Consider the following 19,156-nt stretch of genomic DNA (forward strand, 5'->3'; position numbering starts at 1 on the left):
AAACTGGGTGTATGCATAATCATAGGTATTTGAGCTAGTGTTTGGTCAATGTTTGTCCAAGGGGATATTATTTAATCTGTAGATACTGGTGAACGTATAGACAAAAGACTATCATAATGAAGACTCACCTGGTTGCAAGTATAACTGTAATTTAATATTCTGTTAAAATGACTTACCGTAGGTCAACTTACCCAACTCCCGTCTACCTTTCCACCGTCGCCGGGTGGGAGGGAGGGATAATACTCGCCTCCGTGTCATTAATAAAATCATGACTTTACGTCATGGTAATAGTAAAATCCTTGAATTTTATTAAGACACGGAGGCTCCTATTATGCTGGTTTAAAGCTGAGAAACTACCGTTCCTGCGAAGTGTTGTATTGGTTTGAAGTAGAAATCACGGAAGGTGGTTTCTGAGGACCAGTCGGCCGCTTTCAAAATGTCTTCCAGGCGACAACCCATGGAAGAGGCCTTGGAAGCCATTGCTCCTCTTATGGAGTGAGGAGAAAATATGGAGGTGTCAATTCCTGCCGTAGTCATGATCCATTTGACCCAGCGGGCCAGGGTTGTGGTAGACACCGGTAGGTGTGGTCTTTGGAAAGAGATGAAGAGTTCATGTTTATTTGGGTCCCGCAACGTCATGGTGCGCATTTCGTAGAGTTGTAGGCATTTAACCGGGCATAAGAGAGGCTTGTCAGGAAAGGCTGGGTATGTCACTCTCTTTGTCGAGCTTTTTGTTCTCCGTGATATATCAAAAGTGACCCCTTCTGGCGTGTAGGACCGTGCGGTGATGTCTAACGCTCTAACGTCTGAGACCCTTTTGCAGGATATGAGGCATAGGAGCATGACCAGTTTTGCCGACAGTTGTTTCAAAGATAGTGATGCGTTATCCGGCCAAGATTCGAGGAAAAGGAGGATAATGGAGACGTCCCATAGCACTGAATAGCGTGGTAGCGGGGGTTGTGCGAATCTGATGCCGCGTATGAGTCGGCATACCAGTGGGTGGCGTCCTATCGGTGCGCCATTGATGCCTTGGTGTGCGGCCGAAATGGCCGATCTGTAGAGGTTCACCGTACGGTATGCTTTGCCGTTTTGAAGTTAAGAACTGCAGGATCGCATTCAAAGGAGCCGATATGGGATCCAAGTTCCGTTCCATGCTCCAATCGTGCCATTTGCTCCAAGCAGATTTATAAGCTTGTCTCGTGCCGGGTGCCCATGCGCTCTCGAGAAGTTGGAGAGTTTATTCCGAAACCCCTTCGATTGAGTAGGGTTCCCGGAAACCAGCCATGCCGTGAGATGTAGTAGTTGTTGTTGAATCAGGGGGTGAGGGGACCCGTCCGGGTCTTGGAGCAGGTAGTCGAAGCATGGGAGCGTGCGGGGTATGTCTACCGCCATTTCCAGCAGAGAAGGAAACCATGGTTGAGACGGCCATAATGGTGCCACGAGCACTGTCGTTCCCCTCTGTTGCCGTAGATGTATTAGGCATCGTGGAATCAATGCAAAAGGAGGAAACGCGTAGTTCGTTGGGTAAAGGCATCTGTTGCCAGTGCTTCTGGGTCAGGTTTCCAACTGAAAAGCCTGGGGAGTTGCTTGTTCAAACGGGAGGCGAACAAGTCTTTGTCCAGAGGTCCCCATAGGGATTGGATGTCTTGAAAGACCCTGGGGTTCAGGTGCCAGTCGCTGGAATCCCTGAGGTGTCTTGAGTACCAATCCGCCGTTGTATTGCAGAGGCCCGGAATGTACTCCGCTGTGACCGAGATACCCTGTGCCAGGCAGAATTGCCAAAAGTCTCGTGCCAGATTCGCCAAGACCTTGGACTTCGTGCCGCCCAAGTGATTTATATAACGGACTGCTGATATGTTGTCCATTTTCAATAGAATGGCACATCGGGCTTGAGTCGTTGAGAAACTGCGGATTGCAAAAGAACCGGCTAGGAGTTCTAGGCAATTGATGTGAAGCGTTGATTCCACTTCGGACCATCTGCCACTTGTAGAGATATTGCCACAGCGTGCACCCCAACCGTGCAAGCTCGCATCGGATTCTATTACTATGTCTGGTGCGGTGCCGAAAATGGCCCGGCCATTCCATGCTTCCATATGGGAGAGCCACCATCTGAGTTCTGTTTTTGCCTCTGTGTCCAGAGAGATCATGTCCGTGTATGAAGACCCGTCTCTCAGATGAGAGGCTTGTAGGCGCTGTAACGCTCGATAATGTAGAGGGCCCGGGAAGATGGCCTGAATGGAGGCCGCCAAGAGGCCAATCACTCTCGCCAATTGCTTTAGGGAGATTAGGGGAATCTTCAGAGTGCGTCTGATCTCCTTCTTTATGGTGGCCAATTTCGCAGTCGGTAAGTGTAGTGTCTGTAGAGTAGAGTTCACTACGAGGCCCAAAAACTCTATCTGTCGTGTAGGGGTCAGGATGGACTTTTCCTGATTGATAAGAAAGCCCAGGTTCTGTAAAAGATTCTGTGTCCACGTCAGATGGGTTCTGATAATGTGGTTGGACTGACCCATGATGAGGATGTCGTCTAAGTAGATTATGAGACGAACCCCTCGACTTCGAAGTAGAGCCACCACGGGTTTCAAGAGCTTGGTGAAACACCATGGGGCTGAGGAGAGACCGAATGGGAGACAGGCGAATCTCCATTTTCTTCCTTGCCATATGAATTGGAGGAAGTCTTGGTGCTGACGTGTGATTGGTATTGTGAGGTAGGCGTCCTGGAGGTCTAACTTGACCATCCAGTCTGACGGTTGTATAAGATCTCGGAGGCAGTGTATGCCTTCCATTTTGAAATGGTTGTAGGCAACAAAAGTGTTGAGCTGTTTCAAATTGATCACTGGGCGGACGCCGCCGCCTTTCTTGGCAACTAAGAATAGGTTGCTCACATAGCCTAGGGTAGTCATAGGGATCTCTAAGATGGCCTGTTTGTGTGCCAATTCCAAGACCTCCTTGGATATAAGGGAGGCGTCTTGTTGGGAGAACAGCATTCCCTGTGGTGGGGAGATTTGTACTGGGAGGGACAGGAACTCTAAGGCATACCCTCTTACCGTATTCAATACCCAGGCATCTGATGAAATGTGTGACCATACATGGAAAAAATTTCGGAGTCTGCCCCCCACTGCCCCTAGGGAAGAAGGAAGTGTGAGAGGACTTACCATAAGGTCGTCTGCTTGGTCTGGTACCACGTGATCCACGAGCAACCCATGGCCGCCCACGGTGTGGGAAGAAGGCCGGGGTGTTACGGTGTTCTGTGAAGGAGGTTTGTCCAGTGTAGGAGCCTCGGTTCTGTCGGAATGAACCCCTGTTAACACGGCCGGACAGACGGCTCCTGGCTCTTCCGGCCCCACCAAAAACCTTAGGGTGGAAAACTCTGCGCATATTCGATTGCGCCTTGTCTAGGGCAGTAAAGGTATGTACAAAGGAGCCAAGCTCCTTGACAAAATTGTCTCCGAACAGGAGACCACGGGCCTGGGTGCCCGGCTCGGTAATAGCCATATTCACCAATTTTGGCTCTATCTTTAATAAGATCGCCTTGCAACGTTCTGTGGCCATCGCACAGTTAGCATTGCCGATCAGGCAAATTACTCTTTGAATCCAACCACTTATGGCAGAACGATCTAATTCTTGGTCGTTTTCGACCATATCAAAAATTTTGGTTGCTGGGCCCAATATATCCAATAATTTATCCTGGCAATTGCGCAGGGAGAAATCAAGGCCCTTATTAGGCTTCCAGCCAGTCTTGCCCAGGAATTGGACGATTTTAGGGTCTACTGCAGGTGTTCTGCAGGCCTCGTCCGGGACGGTAGGGCGTGGGCATTCTGCCCGTAGCTTATTGCGTGTTGCCTTATTTAAAGGCTTGCAAGTTCTTGATGCAACGTATTTGGCCACATGGGCCGAAGGGGACCAGTCTGCTGACCTTGGATGACGTAGGTCATCGGGATCGAACAGAGGTTCCCCATAGGGGTCAACTAAATTGTTTGCATCGTCTGGGACCTTAAGCTCCATGCCAAATGATTCAGATGGAGGCGTATTATGGTCTCTGGGGCCATGGTCTTCTACCATATCATCGGATTCGGGATCTGATGGATCCTCTGTATCCATGCAGGTTTCCTCTTCAATCTCGCTGAGATCCGACTCAGAGTCTATTTGGGCTTTTGCCCGTTTCCATAACCTAGCCGATTTTGCCCGGCTAGTGGCTCTTTTGCGCGGTGGTATATTAGGCGCGCCATCTGTGACAGGTTTATAGCTGTCCATCTGTGAGATTGAAGAGTGTTTGGTTTTTGCCGTGGCCTTGCGGCCAGAGTGAGGTAGTATAGGGGCTACCACTGGCAAGGTCTGGGCAACTGTCGGCTGAGGCGACTTCTGTGCCTCAAGCAGGGCCTGTGAAAGAGTCTGCGAGAAAGATTCAGACATCAGTCCCATGGCCGATGTGAGGGCCTTTGTCATAACATGGGACATAGTGTCGTCAATCAGAGACTGCATATCAGCAGTGGGAACAAAATCAGCGGGGTTAGCCGCTCCAAATTCAGATACCCCTGTGGGTGTTTTTACACTCCCTGGTTTAGTGACAAGGGACCCAGAAGGGGTGGGTATCTCTTTCTCACCAGGCATGCTGAGTATGAGATTGGGCAATAGTAATATCTAGCTGAAACTAAAAAATGGGTTGATTAACCCGAAGGAAAAAGGGGCAATATACCTTTAAGTACAATGTAAAAATAATTACTCACATAAACTTAGCAGTAATTTGACAAAATATTGCAAGAGTCACAGGTAAATGCAGAAAACAGCAAGGAGGGAGCAAAGAGCCGTCCGACCGCCACTACAGCTTTAACCCAACTCCGAGGACCGGGCGTTGGGGGTGGAGCTGTGTGTGAGCGCGGGAAGGCAAGAAAATGGCCGCCGCGGGCGGCAGAAAGGAAAAGAAAAGCGGATAGCCGGTAAGCTGTGCTCGCGGCGAATGTGTAATCACTAGAAAGTGTACACATTCCAGCGCCGCGAGCAGGGAACTGGCATTTGAGCTCTAAGAGCTCTGTGGGTGGCGGCCGTTCACGGCGCCAGTAAGGAAAAAGGGCGCGAAGCGCCGAATGCGGCTCCAGCCGACTTCTCCGAGCCCGCTCGTAAATTAGGCTCTGGGGAACAGGCTGGACCGCGGAAAATTAAAGGCAGAGATAGTAAAAGGAAACAGTGATACAGTACATAAAAAATCAATGAAGGATAACAGTAAAACTTTTACTTGTAGTAATAATGACAATGAATAGCAATAAATAATAATAATAAAAGTTAATAAAAGTTAATAAAATATCAGAATAAGTATGATAATAGTGATAATAATAATAATAATCCCACAGTTAAGGAGCCTGAGGGATCAGATATACTTAACTGAGGGAGCAGCAAAGAAAGAGGAACAGGATTGGCTGACAGAGCCTATTATGCTGGAGAAGTGGAACCTGATTGGCTGTTCCTGATTGGCTGTTCCTGTTACTAGGACGAATACACCTAAGACTGTTAATGTTACTACTGTTATATTTATAAAGTTTTTTCTTTGCTGCTGAGGGAAATAAAGAAAGAGTGCAGCATAATAGGAGCCTCCGTGTCTTAATAAAATCTGGATATCGGAGAAACAATATTTTTTAACAAATGACAAGTGCTGTGTTGGAATATGAGTAGAGCTGTGGTGGGAGGAACTTTAGGGACTCTAAGCAAGCTTGTTTTTCCTTTTTTTTGTTTCTCACATTACAAAAGAGATACTGTACATCACAATAAGGTAGCACTTTCTCATTAACATCCTAGAGGACAAATACCGGTATGTATGCATGATACAATGCATCAGATTTTTGGAATAAAATCATAAACGTAAAGCAGTAGGACTGTGCACAATCATACAATAGAACACACAAGTGGACAACAGTAAGTTATAGAAATAAATACCAGACAATTACAGTAAGTTATAGAAATAAATACCAGACAATTACAGTAAGTTATAGAAATAAATACCAGACAATTTCACTCTATAGACATTTTACTTGAGATTTTACTTGAGATTATGGCTCCTTTATGAAGTACTAGAGTGAACTCCACTAGACATGATAAGTCACTATTATTCGTTTTTGAGAGACTGGGGCTGAAGAGGTGCTTAGATAAGAAAAGGGGAAATACTTCCAATGGCCCATGCGGTATAGTCCAGGGAAGAAACGATCAAGCCACCAGGTAGAAAAGTAGGATTGAACCCTAAGTCAACCTGTCCAAGCCTACCAATAGTCCAGATTAGTCCTAATAGAAGCTGGAGTGATGGGCTGGAGTGGAGAGTGATGCTGATGCACCACACCTTGCAGATACTTATTCTGTCTTCCTCTTCGATTGCATGAGTGACCTTTGTGAGGGTTTCTACTCCTTTTAAATAGCCCACTACCATAGATTGTGTTGCCAAGTAGGTCACAGATTTGCCGCAGGGCTGCTCCAGCAGAATGCTGGACAAAATGAAGCTGAGTTGTCACCAACAAGTACAGATCATATGCTCCTATGATTGCAGATTGTCAATAGATTTGTCAGGAATAAGTTGGGTGATCAGAAAGTAGTCCAAAAAAAAAGATTAGAAGCCAATAAGTCTCGAGGCACTGGATGCAAATTGCAACTTCTCACCATGCCAGTAAAATCCCGACCCCTGCTTTAATCACTTTTGGGAACACTTCAATTTGATACAAAAGACTCCCAACATTCCCAAGTTTGGTGGGATGGTTCTTCTTTTAGGGTCCTGTCCCACCATCCCTATTTTGTTCCCTGATGTCCCACATTTGGAGACACCGGGGAACTGTCCATAGAGAGTGTAGTGTAAATGGATCATTAGAAACGGCTTTTAGCTGGCTGGTCTGTGTAATTGTCAAGCAGCCTGGAGTGCATTCATGCCAGTCTGACCTGCCTAGTCTACAGGCACTTCCAGTTACACAATTCAGGTCACTGGCCCTCTTACTATTACTCTGCCCACCTGCATTCCTCGTTACAGGACATACTTGTTGGGGGCATCAGACCGATTCTGCTTTTTGAAGTGGTGGTAAGAGTCTGTTATAGCTTGTTTCAGCTTGAAACACTGAACATGCAGAGAACAATTTTGAATTGTGTTCCTGGGCTTATTTCCATTCTGTGCATATTTTCCATCTGTCGCCAGCACGCACTGCTTCGCCTGGTGCTGGATTAAGATAAGTTAAACTTCCTTTAAAATGTTTTTCTAGCATATTTTTGGGGCGTCCCTAAACATTAATGTCAATAAGACATTATTCAAAGATTTTTTTTTTTTAAATGCTTGGAGAAACCATTTAATGAAAGTAATAAAACCAGTTTAAATATCCCATTCTAAATCTATTCTTACATATCCTGATACCCAAAACGTTCTTTACGGGACACAGCCGGACATCATATGACAAAGATCTCTACCAGTCTGGATGTATGGTTCTACATGCACACACTATATCACGGAGATTGACAGAACTAACGACTTTGAGCCTTGTCTCTTATTTGATTTATCCTACACTATAACCTCTTGAATAATCAATAAAAAATGCAAAATTGATAATAATAATCTTGCACCATGCTTGTGTATTACAGAAGTTAATGATTTGTTTTACATAGTTCCAAAATAAAAGTTAAAGTGAGCTCTCATTGTTAAATGAATGTGTTTATTTTATATTTCTTAGAGGAAAATCAGTTTATCCACCAGTTATCTCGAGTGATCTTTTCTGACTGATAGATTTGTTCCCTAATATTTAATTTATTTTCTGTTTGTAGCTGGAATGCTTGTTTGTTCCTTCCCCGGACCGTAAGCGTGAAGACTCAGAAGAGCCGACTTGGACGATGCCTTCTGAGATATGCCTAAGGTAAATGTGCTTGCATTGCTCTCCATGCATGTCATCCTCATTTAGATTGCAGTTAATTGAAACCTCTTTCAGGTTAGTCAGGCAGATGTGAATTGAAAGCTTCTCTTGCCGTTCTTCACAAGACATTTTACAACTGAAAAACTAGGTTATTTTAGAATAGAAATTACATTATAAATGTACAAATACAAGTCTGTATATTACTAAATACATTTTCTATTTTTAAATATACATACATGTGTATATGTATTTCAATACCTTGCCACAATATGTTTAAAATACATAGAGATTTCTCTTGTTTTCAAGTATGTCCTGGGTCCACAAAAAATTGCATTGATACAACAGTGTACCATAAAATACAAAAATAATATTGGTTTAAATTGGTCTTTAATGATTTGTATCATATAAAAAAGTATACCACAAAACACCAACAAAAAAGCAATATACACACAAAAAAAAGAAACTTCAAAACAAAAACAGTCATATATCTGTTATTCAGTTCTGCAAATGTATACAGAATTTGGACAAACATTCATTCAATCATTCATACTCTAGGGGCCTCCTGTTAATACTCCACATCAGACTATTAAAGCGGCACTGTCATGCCGAACTTACCTTTCCTCAATCTCTTCCTCTTCTCACCCTCTCTCGGGATCTGTTATTCATTTCTTCCATTCTTCTTTAGTTTTCTTTAAAACCATAAGACAAAGTAGGGACTCTTTGTCTTATGGGATTCCTCCGCTTGACCAGCTCTGACCAGCGGAGGAGCAAAGTGTGCTTCATTTCCGCTGGTCAGAGCAATTTTCCCATGATCCCTAGCTTTCCTCCCTGTTCCCACAATGCTTCCTGTCAGTATTGCCGAAAGTCCTGTCACTTAGACAGAACGCCGGCAAAACTGCCGAATTGCATCCTAACAGAATGAGAAGAGTTTCTCCATTGGTGTTAGGAAGCAAATCGGTACTTTGTTCGGATCGGAATTTCATTCAAATGAATGAAACTCCGATCCTATTCATTGCTGTGGCTGCATCTTGCAGCCGCTTAGTAGATAACTCCCTAATTCCCACGGTATCAGGGAGCTATCTACTAAAAGGCTGAAAGACCTAAATTGGTCTTTCAGCCAAATTTACTAACACTAAGTAAAAATGACTTGGTATTAGTAAATAATATGCCCCTACTCGCTATACCGCGAGTAGGGGCATGTCTAGTAAGCAGTGAGCAGCCTGTGGCTGCTCACTGTAGAAAAAAAAAAAAAAAATATTGCCCCCCACCCCTAAATGACGGGTGGGGGCCGTTAAGTAAAATAAGGGAGGGAGACCTATTGTCCCCCCCCCCCCCGGCCCCCACCCCTGAGCGGTGGGTGGGGGCCATAAAGATAATGAGGGGGGGACCTACTGTCCTCCCCCCCCGGCCCCCACCCCTGGGCGGCGGGTGGGGGCCATAATGTTAATAAAGGGGGGGGGGGGGACCTACTGTCCTCCCCCCCGGCCCCCACCCCGGGCCGGCGGGTGGGGGCCATAATGGTAATAAGAGGGGGGGGGGGACCTACTGTCCTCCCCCCCCGGCCCCCACCCCTGGGCGGCGGGTGGGGGCCATAATAGTAGTAGGGGGGGGACCTACTGTCCTCCCCCCCGGCCCCCACCCCTGGCCGGCGGGTGGGGGCCATAATAGTAGTAGGGGGGGGGGACCTACTGTCCTCCCCCCCCAGGCCCCCACCCCTGGGCGGCGGGTGGGGGCCATAATAGTAGTAGGGGGGGGGGGGACCTACTGTCCTCCCCCCCGGCCCCCACCCCTGGGCGGCGGGTGGGGGCCATAATAGTAATAAGGGGGGGGGGGGGATCTACTGTCCTCCCCCCCCCCCCAGCCCCCACCCCTGGGCGGCGGGTGGGGGCCATAACGATAATGGGGGGGGACCTACTGTCCTCCCCCCGCCCCCACCCCTGGGCGGCGGGTGGGGGCACTAAGTAAATTCCCCCCCCCCCCATCAAGGTGACTAGGGGTGCCCAAGCCCCTAGTCACCCACCCCCCACCCAAATAAAAAATGCCCCTACCTACCCCCCTCACCCTAAAAAATAGTGAGGGGGGAATAAAATTGCTAACCTGTAAAGTAAAATTAAACTTACCATTCGACGTCTTCTTTTTTCTAAAATCTTCATTTTTCAGCCCCAAAAAAGGCCAAATAAAAAACCATCATAGCCGTCGAACTAAAAATAAAATAAAAAACCCGAGCGCAAAAAAAAAAACCCGACGAAAAATAAAAAACCCGAGCGCACAAAAAAATAATCCATCTTCACCCATGGAGGGCTCCGCGCAGACTGAGCTCCGCAGGGCTGGGCAAGGCTTATAAAGCCTTGCCCCGCCCTGCAATTAGCCTAAGAACACTCTGATTGGTGGGTTTAAGACAATCAGAGTGCTCTTTGTCATTTTACAAGCGTGGGAAAGTTCTTTGGAATTTTCCCACGCTTGTAAAATGACACAGAGCACTGTGATTGGATGGCTTGAAATCCATCCAATCACAGTGCTCTGTGTCATTTTACAAGCGTGGGAAAATTCTTTGGAACTTTCCCACGCTTGTAAAATGACACAGAGCACTGTGATTGGATGGCTTGAAATCCATCCAATCACAGTGCTCTGTGTCATTTTACAAGCGTGGGAAAGTTCTTTGGAATTTTCCCACGCTTGTAAAATGACACAGAGCACTGTGATTGGATGGCTTGAAATCCATCCAATCACAGTGCTCTGTGTCATTTTACAAGCGTGGGAAAATTCCAAAGAACTTTCCCACGCTTGTAAAATGACACAGAGCACTGTGATTGGATGGCTTGAAATCCATCCAATCACAGTGCTCTGTGTCATTTTACAAGCGTGGGAAAGTTCTTTGGAATTTTCCCACGCTTGTAAAATGACACAGAGCACTGTGATTGGATGGCTTGAAATCCATCCAATCACAGTGCTCTGTGTCATTTTACAAGCGTGGGAAAGTTCTTTCCCACGCTTGTAAAATGACACAGAGCACTGTGATTGGATGGATTTCAAGCCATCCAATCACAGTGCTCTGTGTCATTTTACAAGCGTGGGAAAATTCCAAAGAACTTTCCCACGCTTGTAAAATGACAAAGAGCACTCTGATTGGCTTAAACCCACCAATCAGAGTGTTCTTAGGCTAATTGCAGGGCGGGGCAAGGCTTTATAAGCCTTGCCCAGCCCTGCGGAGCTCAGTCTGCGCGGAGCCCTCCATGGGTGAAGATGGATTATTTTTTTGTGCGCTCGGGTTTTTTATTTTTCGTCGGGTTTTTTTTTTTTGCGCTCGGGTTTTTTATTTTATTTTTAGTTCGACGGCTATGATGGTTTTTTATTTGGCCTTTTTTGGGGCTGAAAAATGAAGATTTTAGAAAAAAGAAGACGTCGAATGGTAAGTTTAATTTTACTTTACAGGTTAGCAATTTTATTCCCCCCTCACTATTTTTTAGGGTGAGGGGGGTAGGTAGGGGCATTTTTTATTTGGGTGGGGGGTGGGTGACTAGGGGCTTGGGCACCCCTAGTCACCTTGATGGGGGGGGGGGGGAATTTACTTAGTGCCCCCACCCGCCGCCCAGGGGTGGGGGCGGGGGGAGGACAGTAGGTCCCCCCCCCATTATCGTTATGGCCCCCACCCGCCGCCCAGGGGTGGGTGCCGGGGGGGGGGGGGGAGGACAGTAGATCCCCCCCCCCCCTTATTACTATTATGGCCCCCACCCGCCGCCCAGGGGTGGGGGCCGGGGGGGAGGACAGTAGGTCCCCCCCCCCCCCTTGTTACTGTTATGGCCCCCACCCGCCGCCCAGGGGTGGGGGCCGGGGGGTGGAGGACAGTAGGTCCCCCCCCCCTTATTACTATTATGGCCCCCACCCGCCGCCCAGGGGTGGGGGCCGGTGGGTGGAGGACAGTAGGTCTCCCCCCCCTTATTACTATTATGGCCCCCACCCGCCGCCCAGGGGTGGGGGCCGGGGGGTGGAGGACAGTAGGTCCCCCCCCCCCCCCTTATTACTATTATGGCCCCCACCCGCCGCCCAGGGGTGGGGGCCTGAGGGGAGGACAGTAGGTCCCCCCTCATTCCCATTATGGCCCCCACCCGCCGTCCAGGGGTGGGGGCCGGCGGGGGAGGACAGTAGGTCCCCCGTCCCCCCCTTATTACCCTTTTTTTTTTTTTTTTTTACAGTGAGCAGCCACAGGCTGCTCACTGTTTAGTGGACATGCCCCTACTCGCGATATAGCGAGTAGGGGCATTGGGGAGATTTGAATCTCCCTTGTGCTATTATGGGGGTCATATTGACCCCCATAGAGTGAGGGGAGGACCTGGGGGGCTAATGAAGTGGTGGGGAGCACAGCTCCCCACCGCTTCTGTCTTTACATATTACAAGGAGGGAGCTGCACGCCGGTAGCTCCCTCCTTGTAATAAACCGAACAAACAAACGAACACTGATACACAGTGTTAGTTTGTTCGTCTGATTTTTTTCTATTCATTCATTCGTCTGTCTGATGAATGAATGAATAGGTGAAATTCCCGTTCGCATGTCCAGATGTTTCACTGGGCATGTGCGGGAATCTCACAGTCTGTGTAGTGTGGGTAGATGACGTGTCCCACAGGGACTTCACCTACCCACACAAAGATGGCGGCGCCCTGAATAAAGATCGGGGCAGAAAATAAAGAATAAAAAATAGGTAATCTGGGGGGCTTAGGGGCATTTGGGGGTGACTAGGGGGTCGATTGGATGTAGTTGAGGCGGGAGGGGGGTTAAAAAAAAAACGGAATTCGGCATGACAGTGCCGCTTTAAGCGTTGTTTTCAAAAAGTTTAGTTTTTTTCTTAATTGGGTTAACCACCATCTACTCAGGTTCATACCATATTCAGGGCTTCTAGTTTGTTTATAAGACCTATTAGTGTCTGATGCACCTTATCATTGATATAGAAGTTGGGCTTTGAATTGGGTAACTGTTGTACATGTATTTGTCTTCCAACCTCTCGCTATCAAAATTTTAGTTGCCATCATAGAATGGGTGAGAATCATCCTGCATTTAGCATTGATTAAATGGAAACCATGTTAAAGGATAGGATTGTTGAACATCTAAAAACACATGGATTTCAAGATCAGAGACAACATGGGTTTACTTCAGGGAGATCATGCCAAACTAATCTTATTGATTTTTTTGATTGGGTAACTAAAATAACAGATCAGGGTGGTGCAGTAGACATTGCTTACTTAGATTTCAGTAAGGCTTTTGACAATGTTGCACATAGAAGGCTTATCAATAAACTGCAATCTTTGAGTTTGGATTCCAATATTGTTGAATAGGTAAGGCAGTGGCTGAGTGACCGGCAACAGAGGGTTGTAGTCAATGGAGTATATTCAAAGCATGGGCTTGTCACCCGTGGGGTACCTCAGGGATCTGTACTTGGACCCATTCTCTTTAATATTTGTATTAGTGATATTGCAGACGGTCTTGATGGTAATGTATGTCTTTTTGCTGATGATGCTAAGATATGTAACAGGGTTGATGTTCCAGGAGGGATAAGCCAAATGGCAAATGATTTAGGTAAACTAGAAAAATGGTCAGAGTTGTGGCCACTGACATTTAATGTGGATAAGTGCAAGATAATGCATCTTGGATGTAAAAACCAAAGGGCAGAGTACAGAATATTTGATAGAGTCCTAACCTCAACATCTGAGGAAAGGGATTTAGGGGTGATTATTTCTGATGACTTAAAGGTAGGCAGACAATGTAATAGAGCAGCAAGAAATGCTAGCAGAATGCTTGGTTGTATAGGGAGAGGTAGTAGCAGTAGAAAGAGGGAAGTGCTCATGCCATTGTACAGAACACTAGTGAGACCTTACTTGGAGTATTGTACGCAGTACTGGAAACCGAAGGGCTACTAAACTGGTTCATGGATTGCAGGATAAAACTTACAAGGAAAGGTTAAAGAAACTTAACATGTAAAGCTTGGAGGAAAGATGAGACGGGGGGGATATGGTAGAAACATTTAAATACATAAAGGGAATCAATGCAGTAAACGAGGAGACTATATTTAAAAGAAGAAAAACTACCACAACTAGAGGACATAGTCTTCAATTAGAGGGGGAGAGGTTTAAAAATAATATCCGGAAGTATTACTTTACTGAGAGGATAGTGGATGCATGGAATAGCTTTCCAGCTGAAGTGGTAGAGGTTAACACAAGGCATGTGTATGGGAACATTTTTCGGTTCGGTTCGGCATTCCGAAATTCAGGACTTTGGCAACTTCGGCACTTCGACACTTCGGAAATTCGGTAATTTCGGAACTTCGGGACCTCGGCACTTCGGAAATTCTGCACTTTGACACTTCGGAACTTCGGCAACTTCAGCACTTCGGAATTTCGGAACTTCTCTTGCAGCCACTTGGTAGATAACTTCCTAATTCCCACGGTATTAGGGAGTTATCTACCAAAAGGCTGAAAGACCTAAATTGGTCTTTCAGCCAAATTTACTAATACTAAGTAAAGATTACTTAGTTTTAGTACATTATGCTCCTACTCGCTATACCGCAAGTATGGGCATCTCTAGTAAACAGTGAGCCGCCTGTGGTCCCCCCTCCTGGCTTTTAAACTAAAGGGGGGCCTATTGTCCTCCCCCCCGGCTCCCACCCCTGAGCGGTGGGTGAGGGCCCTAAATTAGAATGAGGGGGGAGGACCTAATGTCCTCCCCCTTAGCCCCCACCCCTGAGCGGTGGGTGGGGGCCCTAAATTAGAATGAGGGGGGGACCTAGTGTCCTCCCCCTGGCCCCCACCCCTGACCGGTGGGTGGGGGCCCTAAATACTAAGTGGGGGGTCACCTATTGTCCTCCCCCCCGGCCCCCACCCCTGAGCGGCGGGTGGGGGCCCTAAATAAAAAATGAACCCCCCCTCCCCAGGTGACTAGGGGTCCCAAAACCCCAGAGTCCAAAGAACTTTCTTACGCTGTGTAAAATGACACAGAGCACTCTGATTGGTGGATTTCAAGCCAACCAATCAGAGTGCTGTGACAGGTAAATGTAGAGACTTGTCAGTCTCTTCATTTACCTGTCAGAGCAGTCTGATTGGATGGCTTAAACCCACCAATCAGAGTGCTCTGAGTCTAATTGCAGAAATCAGTCTGCGCGGAGCCCTCGCCGGGTGAAGATGGATATATATATATATTTTTTAAAGTGCGTCGGTTATTATGGCTTTTTATTTGGCCTTTTTTGGGGCTGAAAAAATAAGATTTTAGAAGAAAGAAAACATCAAATGGTATTTTTTTTTTTTTTAACAGGTTTAGCTAATGGTCCCCCCTCACTATTTTTTAGGGTGAGGGGGGTAGGTAGGGGTTAATTTTTTGGGGGAGGTGGGTGACTAGGGGTTTGGGGATCCCTAGTCACCTGGGGAGGGGGGGCTAATTTTTAATTAGGGCCCCCACCCGCCGCTCAGGGGTGGGGGCCAAGGGAGAGGACATTAGGTGTCCCCCCCCTAATTAGTACTTAGGGCCCCCACCCACCGCTCAGGGGTGGGGGCCAGAGGGGAGGACATTAGGTCCCCACCTAATTAGTTTTTAGGGCCCCCACCCACCTCTCAGGGGTGGGGGCCAGGGGGGAGGATATTAGGTCCCCCCTAATTAGTATTTAGGGCCCCCACCCACCGCTCAGGGGTGGGGGCCTGGGGAGAGTACATTAGGTCCCCCCTCATTCTAATTTAGGGCCCCCACCCACTGCTCAGGGGTGGGGGCCAGGGGGAGGACATTAGGTCCCCCCCCTAATTAGTTTTTAGAGTCCCCACCCACCGCTCAGGGGTGGGGGCCATGGGGGAGGACATTAGGTCCCCCCCTCATTCTAATTTAGGGCCCCCACCCACCGCTCAGCGGTGGGGGCCAGAGGGGAGGACATTAGGTCCCCACCTAATTAGTTTTTAGGGCCCCCACCCACCTCTCAGGGGTGGGGGCCATTGGGGAGGATATTAGGTCCCCCCTAATTAGTATTTAGGGCCCCCACCCACCGCTCAGGGGTGGGGGCCTGGGGGGAGTACATTAGGTCCCCCCTCATTCTAATTTAGGGCCCCCACCCACTGCTCAGGGGTGGGGGCTAGGGGGAGGACATTAGGTCCCCCTAATTAGTTTTTAGAGTCCCCACCCACCGCTCAGGGGTGGGGGCCATGGGGGAGGACATTAGGTCCCCCCCTCATTCTAATTTAGGGCCCCCACCCACCGCTCAGGGGTGGGGGCCAGGGGGGAGGACATTAGGTCCCCCCTCTCATTCTAATTTATGGCCCCCATCCACCGCACAGGGGTGGGGGCTGGGGGGAGGACAATAGGTCCCCCCCTTATTCTAATTTAGGGCCCCCACCCACCGCTCAATGGACCCCTTGAATGGCGGCCCCGTTGGTATGCCGCGCAGGCAGGGGCCGCAAAACATGGCGGCTGGTACAGGGTTGAGGGGTCCGCATGGCAGCCGGGCCCCCTTGAGTGACGGGCCCGGTCGAAATTGCGACCCCTATTTGTACGCCAGTGGCATTGATGTATTGCTGATTGGTGCTGTGAAGCACAGTGTTTTGCCACACATGCGCAATAGTCTCCCAATGCTTTCCTATGGGAATTGAATTGGCGTTGACTGAGATCATCCAGTTGTCAGCCAAAGTGAAGAGCACACTCTTGTTACTTTAAAATGTGGAAGATAACATCATTTTTTTACTGCTCTGCAATAGCATACATTCACAATTTCAGTCCAATTACGAAACTTAATATGTCAAGGTAGTTGTACTGAAACATTGATTATATGTAAATGCACGTCTGCTTACAACAAATCATCTCTTTTGTTTATTTAGAAGCCCTATGAGTGCTTTTTTTCACGTTTGAGTCATAGTTTTAGTTTTACGTTTTTCTTCCCAGCTTTCATATCTGCACACTATGCTGGCGCAATGCATTATGGGGCTGGTATAGATATTTTTTATCAAGGGCTGATTTTAAGTCCCAGTCCGGCCCTGATTGTTTTTTTGTGTGTTGTAGAACCATTAGGGTGTCTAAAAGTAAGGTTATAGTAATTTTCCAATTGCCAGATTAATACTTCCACATTTTTTTTTTACTTATTGTTTCTGATTCTAGTTCATACAAGTCTTCATGTTTAGATTCTGCTGTTTGGAGTTTGTCATTATCATGTTGTCTAGATATATTTCTCTAATCAATTGGTATCCTAAACCACCCTTCCAACCATTCTTGGCCAGTATCGGGGAGCTTATTCTTGTTTTTTTTAGATCGTCAAATGAAATTTGTGAAACATATTATCATGTCCAGCCAGCTTTTATGTATATTCAATAGAATCATACGGAATAGGTATGCCCACTTTGGGATTATGTAGGATTTAATTGTATTTATTTTACCCCACTAGGATATATCTTGAGATCTCCATTCTAAGTGTCTTGTGGGTATATCTTAATAGCCTCTCAAAATTGATTTGTATTAAAGGGACTAGGCGGGCTACAAAATTAATAAAAGGAATGGAACATATCAGCTATGAAGAAAGGTTAACAAATTTAAACCTCTTTAGTTTAGAAAAATGTCGCCTCAGAGGGGATATGATAACATTATACAAATATATCCGCGGCCAATATAAACCATTGTGTGGAAATCTATTCACAAACCGGACTTTACATAGGACACGAGGTCATGTGTTTAGACTGGAAGAAAAAAAAGATTCTGTCTAAGGCAAAGAAAATGTTTTTTACTGTAAGAACAATAAGGATGTGTAATTCTCTGCCTGAAGAAGTGGTTTTATGAGAGTCCATACAGATGTTTAAACAGAATATTCAAGGATATAATTTTTCCCTGTAGGGTAATAGCTTCTTGATCCAAGTATTAATCTGACTGCCATTCTGGGTTCAAGAAGACATTTTTTTCCTAGTTTGTTGCAAAATTGGAAGTGCTTCAAACTTTGTTTTTTGCCTTCTTTTGGATCAACAGCAAAAAACAAAACAAATGTGAGGAAGGCTGAACTTAATGGACACGTCTCTTTTTTTAGCTATGTAACTATGTAACTATGATTACCTTTATTTTTTTTTATATTCCCCGGCATTGTGATTCCTAGGTATTGGAAAATCTTTTTTGGCCCACTAATAATAATACTGTGATCTTAAAACATTTAGTTCTTCTATATCAACCTTTTTGACTTGTACCTTAGTTTCTTCCACATTTAACTTGTAAAATGATATCTTACTATAGGTATCAAATTCCTTCATTAGAGTGGGTAGTGAATTTATGGGATTGGTAATAGTGATGAGTATATCATCCGCATATAAGCAGATCTTTATGTCCTCATCCTTGGTTATTATACCCTTAATAAGTTTATTATTTCTACATATTGCTAGAGGTTCTATTGAAATGATATAAAGCATGGAGATAACGGACAGCCTTGTCGCGTCCCGTTAGTGATGTTAGACCATGTTGTACAAAAATCATTACCTAATATTCTTGTCGTGGGTGATGTATAAAGTATCTTAATTGCATCATGTATCCAAAACAACATTAATACCCAACATATATACAAAATTTAACATAGAACAAGTAATACATTTATAATCAATCATGATAGGTGCATTCTGTTTTGAGATATGTAGAGAGGGATATCTTAAATTATTTTAGGCTGGGGGAATATTTGAAAGTGGGTCTTTCTATAATTGCAGTGCTCTGTAGGAAAATGAGGATCAAGACGCTTTCTTTTTATGTTGAGGTGGACTAAATAAAATGCTGGTACTGGATCAAAGGTTATAGGAGGTGGGAACAGGTGCTCAGGTAGGATGGGAGCTTCCCAGAAAAGCTTTTAAACACAAGGCTGGAAAGATGAAGGGTGCATCTGGATTTCAGCGACAGTCAGTTTAGCTCTTTTTTTTAATTTTTTTTTTTTAATTCTTTATTTTGGTTGTGCATATAGGAAAAAATACAGACAGGCTTACTATATGTCACATTAGCATGAGCAAGCATCAATTTAGCAGTTTAGCTCTTTTAACCTGTCACAATGGTGGGTCGTGTAATTACATTGTAACACAAAGCAGCATAACGCCCCATAACCAATGACTGGCATTAGCATTTGCAGTACAATCTTTTCCTTTACGGCGGGACTTTGTTCTACAAGGCACCTAGTTTTTCAGTATAATATGGTACTGGAGAAAGACATTTTATCTTACACCAGTCATTTACTTTTGTATCTTATAGTAAGCAACGGCTCACATAAGTAGTGAATGAGTGGACAAAGGGAAAGAGTAAACCCAACTTATAAATGCACAACACAT

The 19,156-nt window shown here is 46.0% G+C and overlaps 1 protein-coding gene across 2 annotated transcripts in view; it reads left to right on the top strand.

Moving 5' to 3' along the window:
• The window catches only part of KLHL32 (kelch like family member 32), a 308,535-nt gene that overhangs the window by 106,674 nt on the left and 182,705 nt on the right, over nucleotides 1–19,156 (top strand). For both annotated transcript variants that reach the window (XM_063441325.1, XM_063441326.1), the window contains one exon: nucleotides 7,777–7,865. In XM_063441325.1, the coding sequence (XP_063297395.1) occupies nucleotides 7,777–7,865 (89 nt within the window). The remainder of the gene's footprint in view (nucleotides 1–7,776; nucleotides 7,866–19,156) is intronic.

Source organism: Pelobates fuscus, chromosome 2, assembly GCF_036172605.1.
Source record: "Pelobates fuscus isolate aPelFus1 chromosome 2, aPelFus1.pri, whole genome shotgun sequence".
NCBI classification, from domain to species: Eukaryota; Metazoa; Chordata; class Amphibia; order Anura; family Pelobatidae; genus Pelobates; species Pelobates fuscus.